At 37.5% G+C, this 24,679-nt stretch overlaps 1 protein-coding gene across 1 annotated transcript in view; it reads right to left on the minus strand.

Moving 5' to 3' along the window:
* Window positions 1-24,679, minus strand: part of CACNA2D3 (calcium voltage-gated channel auxiliary subunit alpha2delta 3) — a 776,451-nt gene that overhangs the window by 539,485 nt on the left and 212,287 nt on the right. The window contains exon 4 of the mRNA XM_074344645.1: window positions 1,134-1,193. Coding sequence (XP_074200746.1) covers window positions 1,134-1,193 — 60 coding nt within the window. The remainder of the gene's footprint in view (window positions 1-1,133; window positions 1,194-24,679) is intronic.

The raw sequence follows: 24,679 nt of genomic DNA on the forward strand, positions 1-24,679 counted from the left end.
TATTGGGGTATCTTCCATCCCAACTTTCACTCTTACCAGCTCATCACGGATAGCTGTATCCCTCTATCAAGTACCATTTCCCTATAGTTAATCTCCCTGGGTTCTATAAACCACTCCCTCCCCTTGTTCCTTCAGGCCAAGAGTGTGGCTTGCCCTGGGATACAACACCATTGCTAGCTGGTTTCTCTTACCATACATTTGTAAATATTCTCTTTATTAAACTTTCTTCTATTATCCCATTTGAATGTGCATTCTTTTACCCACAAGGCAAAAAATATATATGGGAGTGATGACAAGAGGTATATCCAGGAACAGACTCACAGCCAAAGGCTATCTTTAGAATCACTATCTTCTTTTGTGCTTGAAGATTTATGACTGCCTTATCTTTTCCATATAAATGAAAGCATAGCAAAATAAACATTATCCCCTCATTGTGACCACATGGCACTAAAAGAGATATGTCCTAGCAAAGCACAGACTTAAGGAGTAAGAGTCACTTCTGTTTTCCTAGCAGTGAGGAAAAATCACAAACTCAAAATGACAATACAGATAAAATTTCTCTCTGGAGGGATCCAAAGGAACCTCTAAGTATTATTCAATGCACTTTTTGCTTTTTCTTGTGTTTTCTATATACATGACAGCATTAAAATCCTTCTCAATCCAACACAGGTGTACCATGATTAGGTATGGGATCCACTACAAGAAATTTACTAAGCAGATGGTCAAATACCAGGTCTGTGAATGATTTAATTTTTAAACATAATTAACAGTCAATTCAAGGCTTGATCCATATCAACACTGTCACTTAAAATGCAGCCACGCAAGAGGGATTTAGATATATTCTGCCATCTATCTTATCCAATTACTATTAAGAGCTCTGATGATTACTGTCAGTTGACTGATTAACTCCCTCAGAAATGCATATGAGTATGTTATCACCCGTTGTAACTGGCATGGTAGAAAATGGTTGAAGATTGTTATCCTGTCTTGCCAAGAAATGGGCACATTTATTTCAACCCTGTACCACTGTCACAAAAGTCTTCTCTCCAAACCTCTGAAATCCAAGTACACCTATGTATTTCCTTCAGCAGCCAACACAAAAGACAATTTAATTCAACAGTATAATCAGTTACCTGCAAGTCTGCATCAAATTCATGTTTCAGGTGTGCTTCTTCTGCAGCCTCCACAAGACGCTGGAAAGATAGAAAGCAACATGAAGGATCAGAAGCGTGGTTTGGACACCACTTCAACAATGTGAAAAGCTTCTCCATCTCCCAAAAATGACAGATCATATCAGGGCACATGCACTGTGACCTGATGCCTTTGCTCCCATGAAACTGAAAATAACATCAGTGTGAAAAATCAAGCTTTTTGTGTGTGTGTGCTTTCATCATCCAATCACAATTCTTCAACAGATATTTACTGTTATGTATATATAAATGCACACATGTTCTGCATCCACTTTTGTAAAAATTCTAAGACACTAGCCCTTGAGGCCAGATGTGGACTCCAAAACCTACCTAGAAAAGTGCATTCCTTAGATCTAGAAGACTCTTGGTCAAGATTTATTGAATTGAATTGAGACCAACTGTAAGAAAGCTAACTTTCTTCCCCAATGGTTTAAAAAGAATACTTTTTGAGGGGAGGTGCCAAGATGGCAGTGTAAAGAGACTCACAACTCACCCTATCTCAGGAATACACCAAGAATTACATCTAAATACCCACTGAATTGCACAGAACACCTACTGAACTCTGGCAGAGTGTCTCTCTCTTCAAAATACAGGAGGATTCTCACAAAATCTAGTAAGAGAAAAAACAGAGGGGGGTGGGGAGGCAGAAAATAAGAAAAATCGGTGCAGAATCAGTCCTGCAGGGAGGGAGCAGTATGGAAGAAGCACCCTCATGCCGGGACGCCCCCTCTCCAGCCAGGAGGTCAGCAGGGACAGAAGAGGAGCTTCCAAGGCTCAAAAGAGAAAGTGGTAACCTTTTGGCAAACATAACTAAGGGAAATGGAGGGCACCTGAGATCCCCAGACCTAGATTCAAGCCAGAGACCCATTTTAGAGTGAAGGACACACATAATATGGTTTGAAAGTGAGAGAATGGAAAAAGATATTTCATGCAAATGGAATGACAAGAAAGTGGGAGTAGCAATACTGATATCAGACAAAATAGACTTTTAAAAAAAAGGCCATAAGGAAAGATAAAGAAGGACACTATATAATGATCAAAGGAGCAATACAAAATGGGGATATTACACTCTTTAACATATATGCACCCAAAATAGGAGCATTTAAATATATAAAACAAATACTAACAGACATAAGAAATTATCTGTTAGGGAGAAATTGATGGGAATACAATCATAGTAGGAGACTTTAACACCCCACTAATATCATTGGACAGGTCTTCCAGACAGAAGATCAATAAGGCAACAGAGATACTAAATGACACAATAGAACAGTAGGACTTAGTTGATATTTTTAGGACATTACATCCCCCCAAAAACAAAATATACATTCTTTTCAAGTGCTCATGGGACATTGTCTAAGATAGACCACATACTGGGTCACAAAAGCAGCCTCAACAAATTTAAGAGGAAAGGAATTATTTCAAGCATCTTCTCTGACCACAATAGCATGAAACTACAAATCAACCACATACAAAAAAAAAAAAAAGAGAGAGAGAGAGAGAGAGAGAAATGACAGCATGGAGACTAAACAACATGCTACTAAAAAACCCAATGGGTCAACAATGAAATCAAAGAAGAAATTAAAAATACCTTGAGACAAATGACAATGAAAACACAACCACACAAAATCTATGAGATGCAACAAAAGCAGTCCTAAGAGGGAAGTCCACAGTGATACAAAAAACAAGAACAATCTCAAATAAATAGCCTAACCTACCATCTAAAAGATTTAGAAAAAGAACTAATAAAACCTAAAATCAGCATAAGGAAAGAAAGAATAAAGATCAAGGAGGAAATAAATGAAATAGAGATTTTTTTTAAAACAATAGAAAAAATCAATCAAACCAAGAGCTGGTTTCTTGAAAGAGTAAACAAAATTGACAAACCTCTGGCTTGGCTCATCAAGAAGAAAAAAGAGGACACAAACAAAGTAAGAAATGAAAATGGAGAAATTACAAACACCACCACAGAAATACAAAAAAAAATCATAAGAGAATACTATGAACAACTATATGGCAATAAATTGGAAAACTCAGAAGAAATAGACAAGTTTCTAGAAACATACAGTCCACCTAAGCTGAATCAAGAAGAAACAGATCATATGAACAGACCAATCACTAGGAGTAGAATAGAATCAGCAAAAAAAACCTCCCTACAAACAAAAGTCCAGGACCAGATGGCTTCACTGGGGAATTCTATCAAACATACAATAAGACCTCGTACCAATCCTTCTCAAACTCTTCCAAAAAACTGAAGAGGAGGTAACACTCCCAAACTCATTCTATGAACCACCATCTCCCTGAAACCAAAGCCAGACAAAGACATTACAAAAAAGGAAAACTATAGGCCAATATCATTGATGAATAGAGATGCAGAAATCCTCAACAAAATATTAGCAAACAGAATCCAACAACAGATAAAAAAGATTATACACCATGATCAAGTTGGGTTCATCCCAGGGATACAACAATGGTTCAACATAAGCAAATCAATCAACACGATGCACTACATCAACAAGAAAAAGGACAAAAATCACGTGATTATCTCAATAGATGCAGAAAAAGCATTTGATAAAATTCAACACCCATTTACAATAAAAACTCAAACCAAAGTGGGTAGAGAGGGAACATATATCAACATAATAAAAGCTATTTATGACAAACCTACAGTCAGCATAATACTGAATGGTGAAAAGCTGAAAGCCTTCCCGCTAAAATCTGGAACAGACAAGGATGCCCACTCTCACCACTTCTATTCAATAGAGTATTGGAAGTTCTAGCCATAGCAATTAGACAAGAAAAAGAAATAAAAGGGGTCCAAATTGGAAGATAAGAGGTAAAATTGTCATTATATGCCAAAGACATGATACTATATACAGAAAACCCTAAAGGCCCCACACAAAAGCTAATAGAGCTGATAAATGAATTAATCAAGGTAGCAGGATACAAAATTAACACAAAGAAATCAGTAGCATTTCTTTACACTAACAATGAAATATCAGAAAAGGAAAGTAAAGAAACAATCCCTTTTAAAATTACATCTAAAATAATAAAATACTTAGGAATAAATCTAACCAAGAAAGTGAAAGACTTATACATGGAGAACTACAAAACATTGACTAAGGAAATTAAAGATGACAAAGAAATGGAAGATATCCCATGTTCTTGGATTAGAAAAATTAATACTGTTAAAATGGCCATACTACCCAAAGCAATCTACAGATTTAATGCAATCCCTACCAAATTATTCAGGACATTTTTCACAGAACTAGAACAAATAATCCTAAAAGTTATATGGAATCACAAAAGACCCAGAATTACGAAAGCAATATTGAAGAAAAAGAATGATGCTGGAGGAATGACCTTTCCAGATGACAGGCAATACTAAAGAGCTACAGTAATCAAAACAGCTAGGTATTGGTACAAAAACAGACATATAGATCAATGGAACAGAATAGAGAGCCCAGAAAAAAACCCACAGACTTTTGGTCAATTAATCTTCGACAAAGAAGGCAAGAACATACAACGGAGTAAAGACAGTCTCTTCAGCAAATGGTGTTGAGAAAACTGGATAGCAGCATGTAAATCAATTAAGTTAGACTACTCCCTCACACTATACACAAAAATAAATTCAAAATGGCTTAAAGACTTAAACATAAGATAAGATGCTGTAAACCTCTTAGAAGAAAACATAGGCAAAACATTATTTGACATAAATGTCAGCAACATAATCCTAGGTCAGTCTACTCAGGCAAAAGAAATAAAAGCAAAAAGAAACAAATGGGACCTAATTAAGCTTATAAGCTTTTCCACAGCAAAGGAAACCATAAGCAAAACAAAAAAGACAAACTATGGAATGGGAGAAAATATTTGCAAAAGCTGAGACTGACAAGGGCTTAATTTCCAGAATATATAAACAGCTCATACAACTTAATGACAAAAAAAACCAAAAACAAAAACAAAAACCCAATCCAAAAATGAGCAGAAGACCTAAACAAGCAATTTTCTAATGAAGACATACAAATGGCCAATAGGCACATGAAAAAATGCTCAGTATCATTAATCAGAGAAATGCAAATCAAAACTACAATGAGGTATCACCTTACACCCGTCATAATGGCCATCATTCAAAAGTTCCCAAAACGATAAATGCTGGAGAGGCTGTGAAGAAAAGGGAACCTTCCTACATTGCTGGTGGGAATGTAATTTGCTACAGTCATTATGGAAAACAGTACAGAGATTCCTCAAAAGACTAAAAATAGACTTACCATATGATCCAGCAATCCCATTCCTGGGCGTATATCCAGAGAGAATCTTAATACAAAAAGATACATGCACCCCAATCTTCATAGCAGCACTATTATCTACAATAGCCAACACATGGAAACAGCCTAAATGTCCATCAACAGATGGCTGGATAAAGAAGCTGCGGTATATTTCTACAATGGAGTACTAGTCAGCCATAATAAATAATAAAATAATGCCATTTGCAGCAACATGGATGGACCTGGAGAATGTCATTCTAAGTGAAATAAGCCACAAAGAGAAAGAAGAATACCAGATGATATTACTTATATGTGGAATCTTAAAAAAAAATGAGACAAACTCATTTACAAAATATTAACAGATTCACAGACATAGAAAACAAGCTTATGGTTACAGGGGGATAAATTGAGAGTTCAGGATTTGCAGATACTAATTAATACATATAACATAGATAAACAACAAGTTTATACTGTATAGCACAGGAAACTGTATTCAATATTTTATAGTAACTTATGGTGAAAACAAATATGAATACAAATATATGTATGTTCATGTATGACTGAAACTTTATGCTGTACACCAGAAACTGACACAACTTGTAAACTGACTATACATCAATAAAAAATGTATGTTTAAAAAAAGAAGACTTGACCAGAGGCCAAGATGGTGGAGTAGTAGGACGCACGTAGCTCACCCTCTCCCACAGACACACCAAGACTCACATCTACAGACCCATTCAGCCAACCAGAGCACCTGTGGAACTCCAACAGAACACTGTCCTCTTCAAAAGACAAAAGATGCCAAAAATTTGGTAGGAAAAAGGAAAAAAAAAAGTAAGACTAAAATGCAAAACAGTGCGGGACCGGTCCCGCGGGGAGGGAGCGGAAAAGGAGGACTGGCGCTCATTCGCTGGGTCTCCCCTTTCCAACGAAGGAGCCAGCGGGACGGAGGGGGAGCCTCTGAGGCTCGGATCTGTACGGAGCAGCCCTTGACTGACAGAACTGGGTTGAATCGGCACAGAGAGTCCCGGAGGCATCCAGCCCGAGACTCGAGCCGGGACAGGCCACCGGAGCCGGGCGGAGGATGGGGACGGCTGCGCTGAGGCAGACCCGGGAGACTGCAGGGGCTACATACACAACGTGGATGAGTGGGTGCACAGGGCAGAACAACCTGGGCCCTCCATGAAACAGCACCGACTGATGTGCCCTGGGGGGAAGGGTGTATACCCCCATCTCTGAAAACCCAGGGAAGATTTTCAGCAAGAGACGCGGGGCTCAAGCGCAGCCACCATATCCTCCAGCACTTGGCACCCAGGTGGGGGCGGGGGTGAAACCTGAGTCCGAGCCTGGGGGCTTGGCAGCCTCGGAGGCCAGACAGTGACTTGTTTGCAGCCCGAATCAGATAGGATCCTTCCGCCCGGGTGCCTCGCAAAGTTCACACCACCAGGACAAACAAGGAGCTGAGTTTGGACACAGAGCAGGGGCGGGGCTGTTCCACAGTCTTCCTGGGGCCCGCCTGCAGAATGCCAACCCGGGTCAGAGCGCGCGGTGGCGCGGAGCTGCGGAACGACCTGCGCCAGGAGACAGCTGGTGGCCCCTACCCTTTCCGGCAGTAACTCTGTGCTAGGAGGGGGCGCGACGGGTTGCCGACAGGCACTGGGAGCAGCACAGACGAGGGCACCAACAGAGGGCCTCGGGAAACAACAAGCCGAGCTCTAAGCACGGCGAAGACAGAAAAATTTCTCATTAAGAGCACACAGTCTCCAGGAAAACACCCCCTCCCATTTTTAGTTTTTTAGTTTTTTTGATTTGTTTTTGCCTGTTGTATTCTCTGTTACCTTTTTGATTTTAGCTTTTTAAACAGTTGTATCCTCCCAGTTTTGGTCCCTTTTGAATCTTGCTTTTAAAATGGTATGATTGTTATTCTGAAAGATCCACGTCGTGTCATTTTTCTCTCTCGGTTTGATCGCCTGTTGTTGATTGTACACAGGTTTCAAATGTGTTTCTGTCCTATTTTGGAGCTTTTTGGGAGACTTCTCAACCCGATTGCTGTTCTGCTTCAATTTACTCTTAAGTGATTCATTGTACGCTGTTTTCAGGCCTTTTTTTTCCCCTCCCCTTTTTCAGAATTCTTTCTTTATCATATCTTTTTTTTTTTTTTGTCTGTTCTATTTTTTATTACCTTTTTGAATAATAATTTCTGGAAGGCTGCGTATGCTTCCAGTTTTGGTTCCTTTTTGAATTTTTCTTTCTACACAATTGTGTGTGCTTCTAGTTTTGATTCTTTTTGGGTATTTCTCTTAAAGTAGTTACATTATTGTTTTTTAAAGAGAATCCACTTGATTGCATTTTCACTTCTTTTGGGTTTGATCTGTTGTTGATTGTAAGTGGGTTTCAGGTGTCACTTTTGGATCTTTTTTCCTTTTAGTTTTTTTGAGGGTTTTTAAAAAGATCTCAATTCGAATGCTAGTCTAATTCAAATTGCTCTTCTATAATTGACTATACACAATTTTCAGGCCTTTTTTTCCTCCCTTCTCTTAAAATATCTCTTTATCTTTTTTTAATCTGTTCTATTTTGTTACCTTTTAAATTTCTACTTTCTAAACATTTGTATATGCTTCTAGTTTTAATTCCTTTTTAAATTTTCTGTTAAAGTAGTTATATTATTATTATTTTCTTAAAAACAAAATCCACCTGATTTCATTTTCATTTGTTTTGGTCTTGATCTCCTGTTATACATTATAAATAGGTTTCAAATATCGTTCTTGGATCTTTTTTCCTTTTTCTTCTTTTAAGGGATTTTAGGGGGAAAAAAAAGACGTCTCAAGTCGAAAGCTAGTACGATTCAAACTGCGCTTCTATAATTGATTATACACTGTTTTCAAACCCTTTTTTCTCCCTTCTTTTAAAATTCTCTTTCTCTCTCTCTCTCTCTCTCTTTTTTTTTTTTTTTTTTTTTTTTTACTTTTTAAGTTTTATTCCTACATAGGCATTAGATAGATAAATAAATAAACTCCTTTAAGGACCACAATAGATAACTGATACTCCATAAACAACAGTACCAGAGACATATGAGCAAGAAGAAGAAGCAGAGAAACCATTCCCAATTAAAAGAACAAGAGAAATCCCCTGAAAGAACGATCAATGAAATAGACATCGATAGCCTACTAGATCAAGATTTCAAAAGGGAGTGATCAAAGTGCTGAAGGAACTAAAAGAGATAGTGTTTAGAGATATAAAACATGTCAAATATGAAATTGAAGCTATAAAGAAGAGCGAAATAGAATGGGTAAACTCATTGACTGAGATGAGGAATGATCTAAAAGCTGTGCAAAACCGACTAGATAATGCAGAGGAATGAATTAGTGACCTAGAAGACAGGACAATAGAAAGCACCCAATCAGAAAAGCTACAAGATAAACAAATAAAAACAAATGAAAATAGCATAAGGGACCTTTGAGATAATATAAAGTGTGCCAATCTTCGCATAATAGGGGTCCCAGAAGGGGAAGAAAGATCAAAGGGGATTGAAAAGGTTTTTGAAGAAATCATGACTGAAAACTTCCCAAACTTAAAGAAAGAATCAGATATCCAAGTACAGGAGGCTCAGAGGGTCCCAAAAAGGAAAACCCAAATAGGCCCACACCAAGATAAATCATAATCAAGATGGCCAGAGTCACAGAACTAGAAAAAATCATAATAAAATTCATATGGAACCATCAAAGACCTAGAACTGCCAAAGCATTACTGAAGAGAAAGAAAGAGGCTGGAGGAATAACTCTCCCAGACTTCAGACAATACTATAGAGCTACAGTCATCAAGACAGCATGGTATTGGTACCAAAACAGACATATAGACCAATGGAACAGAATAGAGAGCCCGGAAATGAACCCACAAACTTTTGGTCAACTCATCTTTGACAAAGGAGGCAAGAATATACAATGGAATAAAGACAGTCTCTTCAGCAAATGGTGTTGGGAAAACTGGACAGCAGCATGTAAAACAATGAAGCTAGAACACTCCCTTACACCATATACAAAAATCAACTCAAAATGGATCAAAGACTTAAACATAAGACAAGATACAATAAACCTCCTAGAGGAAAACATAGGCAAAACATTATCTGACATACATCTCAAAAATTTTCTCCTAGAAGAAATAAAAGCAAGAATAAACAAATGGGACCTAATGAAACTTACAAGCTTCTGCACAGCAAAGGAAACCAGAAATAAAACAAGAAGAAAACCTACGGAATGGGAGAAAATTTTTGCAAGTGAAACCGACAAAGGCTTGATCTCCAGAATATATAAGCAGCTCATACGACTCAATAAGAAAAAAATAAACAACCCAATCCAAAAATGGGCAGAAGACCTAAACAAGCAATTCTCCAAGGAAGACGTACAAATGATCAAAAAGCACATGAAAAAATGCTCAATATCACTAATTATCAGAGAAATGCAAATCAAAACTACAAAGAGGTATACACCTCACACCAGTCAGAACGGCCATCATTCAAAAATCCACAAATGACAAATGCTGGAGAGGCTGTGGAGAAAGGGGAACCCTCCTACACTGCTGGTGGGAATGCAGTTTGGTGCAGCCACTATGGAAAACAGTGTGGAGATTCCTCAAAAGACTAGGAATAGACTTACCATATGACCCAGGAATCCCACTCCTGGGCTTGTATCCAGAAGGAAATCTACTTCAGGATGACACCTCACCCCAATGTTCATAGCAGCACTATTTACAATAGCCAAAATATGGAAACAGCCTAAATGTCCATCAACAGGTGACTGGATAAAGAAGATGTGGTATATTTATACAATGGAATACTACTCAGCCATAAAAACCGACAACATAATGCCATTTGCAGCAACATGGATGCTCCTGGAGAATGTCATTCTAAGTGAAGTAAGCCAGAAAGAGAAAGAAAAATAGCATATGAGATTGCTCATATGTGGAATCTAAAAAACAAAAACAAAAACAAACAAACAAAAACAAAGCGTAAATAAAGGACAGAAATAGACTCACAGACAGAGAATACAGACTTGTGGTTACCAGGGGGGTGGAGGGTGGGAAGTGATAGACTGGGATTTCAAAATTGTACAACAGACTACACTGTATAGCACAGGGAAATATACACAAAATGTTATGATAACTCACAGAGAAAAAAATGTGACAATGAGTGTGTATATGTCCATGAATAACTGAAAAATTGTGCTGAACACTGGAATTTGACACAACATTGTAAAATGATTATAAATCAATAAAAAATGTTAAAAAAATAATAATAATAAAAAAAAGACAGAAAGAAAGAAGATGGCCAGAGTCAAGCATAAAGAAATGATTCTAAAGGCAGCAAGAGAAAAGCAAAGAGTAAGTTACAAGGGAACCCCCATAAGGCTCTCAGCTGATTTCTCTACACAAACAGTACAGGACAGAAGGGAATGGCAAGATATATTCAAAGCCCTGAATGAAAAAAAAAAAAGGCAGCCTAGGATACTTTAACCAGCAAGGCTATCCTTTAGGATAGAAGGAAAGATAAAGAATTTCACAGACAAGAAAAAGCTGCAGGAGTTTAGCAACACTAAACCCATGCTAAAAGAAATATTGAAAGGTCTACTCTAAATAGAAAAGCTACAAAAATGAGAAACTCACAACTGGAAAGGTGATAACTCAAGAATTACAAATAAAATAAACACGAAATTATAAAAGAAGACATACAAATCATTGAGAGTGGGAGAGGGAGGCAGGGAAATACAGAATTTTTTCTTTCTTTCTTTCTTTTTTAAATTTTTTGTTCTCGGTAGGATGGGTTTGAGATCATGTTACTATCAGTTTAATAAAAACAGTTACAGTAATGGGCCAATAGATTTACAACAAAGGGTAACCACAAGCCAAAAACTTACAAGGGAGTCACAAAAATTAAATAAAATCCATGATAACACAAAGAAAAATTACCAAACCACAAAAGGAAGAAGAAAGGAACAAAGAGGAAATACCAAATCAACTGCAAAGATAAGTTCAAAATGGCAATAAACACACATCTATTATTAATTACTGTAAATGTTAATGGACTAAATGCTCCAGTCAAAAGACATTGAGTGGCAGACTGGATAATAAAGCAAGAACCTCAATATGCTGCATACAAGAGACCCACTTTAGGGAGAAGGACACATACAGATTGAGAGTGAAAGGATGGAAAAGGATATTCCATGCAAATGGAAAAGCCAAAAAAGCAGGTGTTGCAGTACTGATTTCAGACAAAATAGACTTTAAAACAAAGGCCATAAAGAAAGATAAAGAAGGACATTTTATAATGATTATAGGAGTGATAAAAGATAAGGATATTACACTTGTGAATATATATGCACCCAATATAGGAACACCTAAATACATAGAACAATTACTAACAGAGATAAAGGGGGATATTGATGGCAATACAATCATAGTTGGAGATTTTAACACCACATTAACATCACTAGACAGATCCTCCAGACAGAAAATAAATAAGGCAACAGAGAAATTAAATAATACAATAGAAAAATTAGATTTGGTGGATATTTTCAGAGCATTACACCCCCCAAAAATAGGATATACATTCTTTTCAAGTGCACATGGAACATTTTCCAGGATTGATCATGTACTTGGGCACAAAAGAAACCTCAACAATTTTAAGAAGATAGAAATTATCTCAAGCATCTTCACTGACCACAATGCCATGAAACTAGAAATCAACAACAGAGAAACAAAGGAGAAAAAAAGGAAAGCATGGAGATTAAACAATATGTTATTAAAAAAACAATGGGTCAATGAGGAAATCAAAGCTGAAATTAAAAAATACCTTGAGACAAATGACAATGAAAGCACAACCAGTCAAAATCTATGGAACACAGCAAAGGCAGTGATAAGAGGGAAGTTTATAGCGATATAGGCCTTCCTCAAAAAAGAACAATCTCAAATAAACAATTTAACCCACCAGCTGAATGAATCAGAAAAAGAACAAAAAGCCCCAAAAGGCAGCAGAAGGAAGGAAATTATAAAGATTAGGGAGGAAATAAATACAACAGAGATTAACAAGACCATAGAAAAAATCAACCAAACCAAAAGCTGGTTTGTTGAAAAAGTAAATAAAATCGACAAACCTCTGGCAAAACTCACAAAGAAGAAAAAAGAGAGAGCACAAATCAGCAAAATAAGAAAGGAAAATGGAGAAATTACAACAAATAAAATAGAAATACAGAATATCATACGAGAATATCATGAAAAACTATATGGAACCAAACTGGATAACCTAGAGGAGATGGACAAGTTTCTGGAAACATACTGTCCACCAAGACTGAATCAAGAAGAGACCACTTGAACAAACCGATCACTAGAAATGAAATAGAAATAGCAATTAAAAACCACCCTACAAATAAAAGTCCAGGACCAGACGGCTTCACTGGGGAATTCTACCAAACATACAAAGAAGAACTCATACCAGTCCTTCTCAAACTCTTCCAGAAGATTGAAAAGGAGGGAATACTCCCAAACTCATTCTATGAAGCCACCATCACCCTGATACCAAAACCAGGCAAAGACACTACAAAAAAAAGAGAATTATAGGCCGGTATCACTGATGAACATAGACGCCAAAATCCTCACCAAAATATTAGCAAATAGAATCCAACAACACATAAAAGAGATTATACATCATGACCAAGTGGGGTTCATCCCAGGGACACAAGGCTGGTTCAACATACGCAAATCAATGTAATACATCACATCAACAAGAGAAAGGAAAAAAACCACATGATCATCTCAATAGATTGAGAAAAAGCATTTGATAAAATTCAATACCCATTTATGATAAAAACTCTCGCCAAAGAGGGTATAGAGGGAACATATCTCAACATAATAAAAGCTATATATGACAAACCTACAGCCAGCATAGTACTCAACGGTGAAAAATCAAAAGCTTCCCACTAAAATCTGGGACAAGACAAGGATGCCCACTATCACCACTCCTATTCAACACAATCCTGGAAGTCCTAGCCACAGCAATCAGGCAAGAGAGAGAAATAAGAGGGATCCAAATTGGAAAAGAAGAGGTAAAAGTGTCACTATATGCCGACGACATGTTACTATATATAGAAAACCTTAAAAGGTCCACACAAAAACTACTAGAGCTGATCAAAGAATTCAGCAAGGTAGCAGGTTACAAGATTAACATTCAAAAATCAGTTGCATTTCTTTACACTAACGATGAATCAACAGAAAAAGAAAGTAAAGAAACAATCCCCTTTAAAATAGCACCCAAAGTAATAAAATATCTGGGAATAAATCTAACCAAGGAGGTGAAAAAATTATACACAGAAAACTATAAACCATTGATGAAGGAAATTAAAGAAGACTTTAAAAAATGGAAAGATATCCCATGCTCTTGGATTGGAAGAATCAATATTGTTAAAATGATCACACTGCCCAAGGCAATCTACAGATTTAATGCAATCCCTATCAAATTACCCAGGACATATTTCACAGAACTAGAACAAATCATAATAAAATTCATATGGAACCATCAAAGACCTAGAACTGCCAAAGCATTACTGAAGAGAAAGAAAGAGGCTGGAGGAATAACTCTCCCAGACTTCAGACAATACTATAGAGCTACAGTCATCAAGACAGCATGGTATTGGTACCAAAACAGACATATAGACCAATGGAACAGAATAGAGAGCCCGGAAATGAACCCACAAACTTTTGGTCAACTCATCTTTGACAAAGGAGGCAAGAATATACAATGGAATAAAGACAGTCTCTTCAGCAAATGGTGTTGGGAAAACTGGACAGCAGCATGTAAAACAATGAACCTAGAACACTCCCTTACACCATACACAAAAATCAACCCAAAATGGATCAAAGACATAAACATAAGACAAGACACAATAAACCTCTTAGAGGAAAATATAGGCAAAACATTATCTGACATACATCTCAAAAATTTTCTCCTAGAAGAAATAAAAGCAAGAATAAACAAATGGGACCTAATGAAACTTACAAGCTTCTGCACAGCAAAGGAAACCAGAAATAAAACAAGAAGAAAACCTACGGAATGGGAGAAAATTTTTGCAAGTGAAACCGACAAAGGCTTGATCTCTAGAATATATAAGCAGCTCATACGACTTAATAAGAAACAACCAAACAACCCAATCTAAAGATGGGCAAAAGACCTGAACAAGCAATTCTCCAAGGAAGACATACAAATGATCAATAAGCACATGAAAAAATGCTCAATATCACTAATTATCAGAGAAATGCAAATCAAAACTACAATGAGGTATCACCTCACACCAGTCAGAATGGCCATCATTCAAAAATCCACAAATGACAAATGCTGGAGAGGCTGTGAAGAAAGGGAAACCCTCCTACACTGCTGGTGGGAATGCAGTTTGGTGCAGCCACTATGGAAAACAGTGTGGAGATTCCTCAAAAGACTAGGAATAGACTTACCATATGACCCAGGAATCCCACTCCTGGGCTTGTATCCAGAAGGAACCCTACTTCAGGATGACACCTGCATCCCAATGTTCATAGCAGCACTATTTACAATTGCCAAGATATGGAAACAGCCTAAATGTCCCTCAACGGATGACTGGATAAAGAATAGGTGGTATATTTATACAATGGAATACTACTCAGCCATAAAAACCGACAACATAATGCCATTTGCAGCAACATGGATGCTCCTGCAGAATGTCATTCTAAGTGAAGTAAGTCAGAAAGAGAAAGAAAAATAGCATATGAGATTGCTCATATGTGGAATATAAAAAACAAAAACAATAGCATAAATACAAAACAGAAATAGACTCATAGACATAGAATACAAACCTGTGGTTGCCAAGGGGGTGGAGGGTGGGAAGGGATAGACGGGATTTTAAAATTGTAGAATAGATAAACAAGATTATACTGTATAGCACAGGGAAATATACACAAGATCTTATGGTAGCTCACAGAGAAAACAATGTGACAATGAATACATATATATATGTTCATGTATAACTGAAAAATTGTGCTCTACACTGGAATTTGACACAACATTGTAAAACGATTATAAATCAATAAAAAATGTTTAAAAAAAGAATACTTATTTTAATTCCCTCAATCATTTAAGGTCAATTTTTTCTGCATCCAGTTAAAGTACATAATAATCAGGTGACAGTGTTTGAATTTAATGGTATATCAATGCCATTTTGACATATGCATCCCAATAAGAAAATCACTAAAATTAATAAGCAACACCTGTAAATACACAACTCTTGTTTTTCTCCTTAGGCAACTAAATTCAACTAATTCATCCAATTCATACTATTATGAGAACATTTTCATGAAATTCCATTTAACAACGAGTCAAATCGAATCATTTAATCTCTAATTGAATTTTCCAACAATAAGTTACCTCCTATCATGAAAATGTAGGCTAGATGACATTGCAGAAAACTCATTTAGTGAAATAATATTTCACTGAAATTTTATTTAACTAAAAGCAAAACCTTAGACCCAAGTAAAAAATTCAATCATTTTTATTTTTTCCCACAGTTATTCTTGTAGCCTATGCTCTTTAACTTGCTTTTTCATGACATATTACAGAACTGAGTTTAGTAGGCCATGTTTCAAAAATGATGACATTAGTATTAATCTCTAAATGATCACAAATCGACAAATATTTCATGAATAATTATTAAATTGGACATGGAAATGAAGGACTGAAATATATTTGGATAACTTAGGCACCAGTACAGAGCACTAAAGCTCTCTCTCTCCACAGGACATACAAAGAAAGAGACAGGCCAGCCAGAGACAGTGCTGCCCACAGACTGGAATCTGGGAGAGGTGGCCAATTTGGTTTCCCACACTCTCTTCAGGTAGTCAGGAAGGGGCTCCTCCTTCCCTAATCAGTCGAAGAACAGAACTCAAAAGAACATTACAGCGCAAGGGGCAGAAGACCCAGATCTAATTCTAGTGAAGATGAAACACCCTACTATTGTGAAATCTTGGGCAAGCCCTTCCCTTCTCTGATTCTTGGTTTCCTTATCCCAAACACAAGAAAAGGTGGCCCCAGACCAGTAGTTCTCAAAATGGAGTCCCCCGCTAGCAGCATCAATTTCACCTGACAACTTGTTAGAAATGCACATTTTCAGGCCCCATTCCAGTCCTACAGAATCTGTTCTGAGGCTGAGCCCAGCAATCCATTTTAACAAGCCCTCCAGGTGATTCAGAAGCTGTTAATGTTTGAGAGCTGCTGGCTAAAGACAGCACTCATCCCAGACTCTCCCTCAACCCTGTGCCTTGATCAATGAACTCCACAAATCCTTCAAGGTTTCTCAACTCTCATTTATCTTTTTAAAATCTGTATACATATGTATTTCCACTATAAGACATAAAATAAAGAAGAGAGGCATAAAATGAAGAGGATGAGAAACAAAGAAAAAGAAAAATAAGGAGAGACACTATCTACATAGACTGGACACACTGGCCTCAAACTTTCATTGGGTCAGCTTTCAGTGGGTCATGGTCTTCTTGGAATCATTCTAGTCAATAAGCTTGTTAGCCTCCTGTGATCACATGACACAATTTGCAAATGTATGAATGTGGACCCTGACAGATAAATGACTGACACTGACTTAAGAAATCTATGAGTTTGTGAGAGCTTATTTTCTCCGTCATTGTAACAGATTTAGAATTTCTATGCATGTATTCATCTATACAATGAAACTATTTACATATTGAGCTTTATAGTGTGTATAATAAATATTATGCATATCTGAACACTTACATATCAAAAAGGCCATTCATTTGATTGTGTATTTACTTAAGTCACAGTTGATTTTTTTTTCACTCTGAGAACCCAGAGATGAAATTTTAATAAAATGCACAAATAAACAAAAGATAAGAACAAAATAAAATCTCTCAATGATCGAGCCAGATAACACTTTAAAAATGAAGAACTGGAAATGTAAATAACAGTAAATTAGGATAGGACCAACAAATAAGAGAACAAGATGGAAATAATAGGCAAGCTGAAATCATCATGAAAGACCATAGCATGAAATGCATTTCATATATAACATTTTATTTTAACAATTAACATTCACACATACATGCCAGTAACAAATTTGTGTATTACGTAACATGAAATGTATTTTAACTACAAATACTGCAATGCAAGTCATGGGGCACAAGAAGACAGCACACTGGAAACAATTCAATAATATTGTACAAATCACTGAAATCAGCCAGAACACTGTTCTTTGTGTGGAGAACTGAATCCATGAGAATTTGAATCCTGCTGGCCAGTTTGTATGTTCATTTTCAAGTTATTTTTTTAACCTAATTTATCTCACACATTTCTTGTTACCGTTAAGATATTTTCCCATTATGCTCACTACAGAGCTTTAGGAAATATGATTCAGAAGAAGACAGTCAACTGGCAGCCACACATAATATTATCTCATGTGAAGAAAGGAAGTACTCTTGCAACAGGGCTCTTTGAAAGGACATACACTTGATACCATGGAGTTATCCAAACCTGCTCTCTGATGCCAACGGGAGACAGGCCTACTTTTTATGGGAGAATTCAGGGGAAACCACCCCCTCCAAGAACAGGCTCAGCTGTTACGCACAATGATAAATACAAACCACACATCAAGAACTATGTCCTTTTGGAAAGAAGAAAGCATAGATGATCTTTCTTCTGAAATACTCAAAAAAAAAAAAAAAGAGATAAATGAATTAAAAGAAATGTTATTTAAGAAGGAAATCACGTGCCATAAATTTACCTAAAACAGAATCCTGGGGACAAAGTTCCTATTGTTAAGAATTTAAAAATAAATTAAATCATTATTAACAAAATTAAAATCACTCAACTTCCAACTTTGATGCTTGCCAATAGAAAATAACAGCCTAGAATGTCACTTTCTGAGCAAATACGCTTATCATGTAAGTCAAATTAAAGATGTTTTTAAAATAAGTTTGATTAGTACTTGCAGGCAAGAAAAATTAATCTACATGTGCTAATATTTTAGTTACCACACAAGGAACTGCCACTGAACCTGAGGAAAACTGTTACTCTATTATATCTATTAGGAAGGCAGGGTTCTTTTAATAATAATAAGCTAATTTTCTCTTGTATGAATTCCCCTTTTGGATCTGCAGATGGGATTACAGAATTTTGAATGTGGGTTTTAATTAAAACTGAATACTAGAAATAAAAAGGGCTTTGAAGACTAGTATTCGAAATTGAATTTTGAGGTAAGGGAAAACAGTAGTTTTGTCCACAGATTCTCTCTCCCCCTTAATGACCAAACATTTTTTTACACCAATAAAAATGATAACAATATAGTGGAGCATACATCCTGGCCTTGGAGCAAAGCACCTACAAGCTAAAAAGTTGATGTACATTATTCATCAGTTGATGTACATAACACTGGCTTTCAATATTTCTAAATAATTCTTCCCTTTTAGTGGAATAAATATAAACAAAACCTATCTTTATATATAAGAAATGCTAGCAGCCATGGACTGTGGATAGTATTTATAGCTGTGGTGAAAGTAAAACAGCCAAGAGGAATAGCAGGGATATTAAAGCATTTCATTTAAAGTCACATTTTATTTCTTGTTACAATGACTCCATGTATACCAATGCAACAATACAGAATGCATAGTCTCCTGTCTCCACCTAAACACTTAAATCAAGGCTAGGGTTGAAGACGTAGGAAAGGTCCCATTTTCTGTCATGGTCCAGAAGAGGGAAAATGGGATACCAACTCAAAGTAAAAAAAATCAGAAGAAGAAAATTATGTTTTGTTCTATTTGTATTTCTTTTTTTTTTCTTTTCTTTCTTTCTTTCATAAAAATCCCTAAAATTGGAGGAGAGCAACCATGGCCAAAAATCCTTAAAACAAAAAAGAAATATAAAAACCATATGTAAAGCAAAGAAAAACGTTATTTTTATTTCTCACGTTAAAGCTAAAAAGCTTTGGCTTGTAAATATTGTTATCATGGGATACTGGAATTTAATGAAGATTTTACTTAATATGTTTGGCGATTTTCATGTTTTGCAAGGACACATTTAATACCCTTACTAGGTTTTTATTGCCATTTTTTTAAATGAATACAAAATTCTTTCTCAATTAATGCTTAAATTTAATTGAGGGGATTCCAAAGGAAATCTGTAATCATTAACATGGATTTGGGCTGTACTGATAATTAATTTAGAGCTAGTTACTGAAATGTCATTAATACCAGAATAAGAGTTCACGTGAGTATTCCTTCAAATCAACAAGAGCTAACAGGTAGAAATGCAACCAATGGAGTGATCAAGAAGTAATAATTACTGTCACAAGCACACCCTGTGTGGCACTCGACTAGTTTGATGGAGTAAGAGTTACATATTTTGCCAATCAGTGTGTACGCTGGGTGAATACTATTCTTTCTAGCACCATGTTACATGGCAGGACTTGAACTTGACATGCTGTCTGTCTGAAGAGGTAGGAACAGAGGAAACCCAGGTCTCCTCTACAGTCACATACTTCAAACTCAATTGATTTCAGAAATAAAATGAAAAATCTCTGTTCTCATTAAATGCCATCAGTGCATCAAAAGATGTGTCCAGAAATCTAGACAAAATGAGACTGATTTATTCCCAGGAACTAATTTCAAACCTTCCTCTCCTGTATGAAGAGTCAGAAACCAACAGTTTAAGAACAATTATGTTGGGGGGAAAAAGTAAGATATTTAAATTTATATCTTCATTCCTTCTGGTGTTGAAACCCCTTCCCTTCTGTTCTTGGGATAGTTTTTATCACTCTGTAACAGCGTAGATTAATCTTTGCTGCTTTTGTAGCTAGAGTAATTGAAGGACTTGTATCACCAGTGAGCCATGGAACATCATGAGGTGGTTTACAGAAGGGTGGAAGACATGCACAAGGAAAACAGCTATTTCAATATAAATGGGTAAGTGGCAAATGATGCTAAATAACAGGCCAGGAAGCTTCCCAGAAGAAGGGGCATTTAATCTGGACCCTAAAAGAAAACAGGAGGTTCTTCCAGAAGAAGGAAAGGTGCTAAGAGTATCCCAGCCAGTGGAAACACTGCAAAGTTTTTTGGAGACAAGAAAACTTCCAGGACTTTGTTCTAGAAACAGCTGGATCTCAGAGACCTACAGAAAGGCCACATCAATGGCTGGCTGACCATCAGGCAATAAACCAGAGCAAAAGGAATAACTTGGAGAGATGGACATCAATTAGACAAGAAGAAATCTAAGACAGTCTTTCCCTCCTACTCTGAAACGCTGAAACTGCAGTTAGAATCATACCTGAGAGTTTAATAATATTCAGTAGTTCTTACTGATACAAATGTTTTCACTTTTCAGTTCTAATAGAAAAGGCATGTATAAATCACCAACTATCAAGATGATTGTTTCTTTACAGAAAAACAACTTTTAAGGAGACTTCATTATTTCTTTGTTCCTGTAGAAGAAATAAGCTTTGTTGCACATGAATGAACATTTTCTGTAAAATGACCTTCTGCCTGAAAGCTGCAAAGATTGCTTCTTCTTTAAAAACAGCAAACATTTCAGAGTGGATTATAAAAGCTAATCTATAAATTTTCCAGAGAAAGTGGGTAACAGGACAATAGAGCAAACACATCTTGTGTGTGTTCATGGGGAGTTCTCTTCCCTTCCTCCACTCCCATCCCCTTCCTGTCTCCTTCAGATTGTATAGGGCTACCCTAGCCTGTTACAAGACAAAATAAACCTAGTATTTACATCAGAAGACTCAATCACAATCAATAAAAAATTATCTTTGTTTCTACAGGAGATACCTGTTATCAATTTGAGGTTGATTAAATTAATACGTTACCAACATGATTGGCCAATTTCCAAACCAAAGCCATCTCTGTCTACATCTAAGCCGGCATTTGCCAAAATGTAACATTTACAAAGCTACTGAAGGTAGAGACAGCCAAACTTTGCTCAAAAGTCTACCCTAGGGCCAAGGTAGCTGGGGAGGAGACAGGAAGAAAAGACAACCTTATATATCAGCCCAAGTAAATTCTTCCAAATGATTCTAAATTTTAAAGAATGGTCTGCTTATATAGTCCTCTTGGGAGAGGTTTAGAGTTAGATTACCAGAATCAAAACTATTTGACCATAAATCTTGTAAAGTCCCCTCAGAACCCTTCACTTTCAACATAACTGAACTATTTCCTTTGTGGGCAATGGAACTGCCATTAACTTCCTGAGGGGACAAGTCCAGGATGAAGGGAACTATGACATGATTTAAGTTTGAAGATGAACTTTTGTTTTACACAATGGACATCACCTGAGGGCTTTACAGTGGTGAATAAAATTCTGTTCCATCCCTTAATTACATTTTTCCAGGGCTGACTCAGGTTTTGACTGGAACCCACAATGTCACAACATTGAAGATATTGTCCAATTAGCTGAGAAAGATGGGAACACCTCGCTTAAAATAAGAAAGACAAGATAAGGTGCAGCCAAGTTAAGAAGGAGATAGTCCCAGAGAGAATGTCCATCTTACAGAGTTTCCAATCCTGGATGTAGCAACAAGTTTCCATCTCTTCTGTTCAATTTGGTTTAATAAGTATTTGCTGAGGACCTATTAAGTAACCAGAATAGCAAGAACTGAGTGGGACACTAAGAAGGAGATGATTTAGTCTTGGCTCTCAAGAAGCTTTTGGTCTTTTAAACATTATAGTCCAGTAGAGTAAGAATAGTCTCAGAGCCCAAGGGCAAGGATTTGAATACAAGTCTTCATATTCAGTAGCTACTTGACTCTGGGAAAAAAATTTTTTTCCTGTATGCTTTACTTCATTTTAGGGCTCTTTCTAAGACCAATAACAGACAGGTTTGGGTGGAAGGGTGGTGGCAGGCACACGGGACTTGCCGGCTGCCCTGGAGAGAGGATTATCCCAGGCTAGGCTGTTCTTGGCTGCACTCAGGGAAAGGACCTGTGTTCAGAGAGGTCTTCTCACTTGTCTCGACTGGTTCTTCATCTTTAGCCTCGCTAATACAGTCTGAGAAACAATGTAGCTTCCTCAAGACCAGTATAAAAAGAACAGTCTCCATTCCTTGCTTCAACAAACGTGTTTGGAGTGTCTTTTGAGAGCTAGGCAGGTTCACTGGAGCTACAGGGATGGCAGGACCTCATTCTGCTACCATCCAGTGGAGGAGACAGGCAGCTGCATACGTGTGGAAGAAGTTTTGTGCTTGAGGGAAATGCGTGATGCTGGAGGAACACCCTGAACCCGGAGTCAAGGTGATAGGAGATACGGGGATCCAGAAGTCTGCCTGGAGGAAGCGGGATCTGCAAGGCTGCTGTCCTATACTTCTAGCCTTATGTTTTAGGGACACGGGGACCAAAGGTCCCTCATTCTCCACAGCAACCCAGGCTGCCCTGGTTACTATCATCACCAATTCTGGTTGGCGCGTACTGAAGTACTGAAGAGAGCACCTCTCTGGGTGAGGCTGAGCCCTCTGGGAATCAGAGCAGACTTCACAGAGTTCCTTGACTCTGGGAAAATCTTAAGTCCTCTGAGTCTTGGTTTTCTTATCCGATGAACTGAAATAACATCATCTTTATCATCATGTGTCAATTTGATGAAAATGTACACAAAACACATTTCCTGAAAAATTCCACACAAATGTAAGATAGTATGATGATGGGGCAGGGGAGAAGATAAGATTTTCAGGCATAACACAGCTTGACTGGAACAAGAAAAGACCACAAAGTCTGTTCCTCCCACAGTTGGCTTGCACGTGGAGGGAACTTGGAACAACTCCTCAAGTTCACAGTTACATGGAGGTTATGTGAAAGTTAATTCTCCTGCCAAAGAAAGGACTCCAAACCTTGTGTTCTCAAGTACAAGGCTGTGCACCTGCTTCTTAAGGACTGGCTTTTAGGATCCACCATTACCTTTTTCAGCTTCAGAGGCAAAATCTGTGATCAGTGAGGCTGTAAACGGAATGAAGCAAGGGTCTTAATCAAAGGTTTGACTGATGTCCTCAGAATGGCACAAACACAGAAACTAAGCTGTTTGCCAAAGCAAGCTCCTTTGATGGATGGTCCCTGTGAGACATGGAACAGGATAATGAGTGTGGCAGGCAGCTTCCAGCTCCTGGGCTGCAACCATAGCCAGGGAAGGAAAATTCTCTTTCTCCTTGAAAATGGAGAAATATGGAACAATTTCCATGTCTAGTCAGACTTTACCTACTCAAGATGGATTTTTATGTAAATGTGATGCAAAGGAAAAGCTATTTTCAATTCTGTCTCTACTATTTCCTTCTATCCATCCATCCAGATGTTTACCAGGCAACTTCAGTTTGGGAGGGAACGTATCATGATGGTCCAAAAGCAGGCTATGGGGTCACACACCTGACTTTGAATCCTGCCTCCAGCAACTTCATGAGAGTACTATGGGCAAAAGTTCTTGGTACACAGTGAATATCCATTCATCACAGCTCTTATTATTGTTGATGATGATGACAAGACAATGCTACTGATGATCAGGTATATGAGAAGAATTATGTTAGAGGCTTGGGCCATGAAGATGACACCTTCATCGTACAGTTGGGAGGAGAAGCAAGTAATTAGTGTATGTGGGCCATCATAGGAGGCCCCAAAAGGTGATAACAGCAAACAATTATTCAGTCTCACACTTACTATCCCAGTGCCAAACTGTTATAAGCTCTTTAGTCAATTAATCTAGTTAATACTCACAATCATCCTACACAGGAAAGCACAGATAGTATCCCAACTTTATACATGGGGAAACCAAAGGGCAGAAAGGCTTAAAGTGTTATGAAAAACTCAAAGCAAGGAACAGATAACTGCCAGGGAATGGGGCACCAGTGTGAGGGACGTTTCATAAATGACGCGACAGTGAGCCTGAGTTAAAGGATAGTGGAAGTCAGCCAAGTGGCCAAGAGAAATGATAGGAGAAGGAACAACAAAGGCTCCAAGGTAGGAGCTCATGTGTCTGCAGAGCTGGAGATGGTTTGGAATGGGGAAGGTCAGTGGTGTGAGGGGGAAGGCTGCAAAGAGGCAGGCAAGTGGGATTCACGTGAGCCAGGGCAATTAGCAAGGCCAAGTAATACTATGTCTGTGTGCAGCAATAGGGATAAGGAGCTGAAGAGATCTGACTGGGCATAAAAGCAAC

The sequence above is a fragment of the Camelus bactrianus genome, chromosome 17 (assembly GCF_048773025.1).
Source record: "Camelus bactrianus isolate YW-2024 breed Bactrian camel chromosome 17, ASM4877302v1, whole genome shotgun sequence".
In the NCBI taxonomy this organism is placed as follows: Eukaryota; Metazoa; Chordata; class Mammalia; order Artiodactyla; family Camelidae; genus Camelus; species Camelus bactrianus.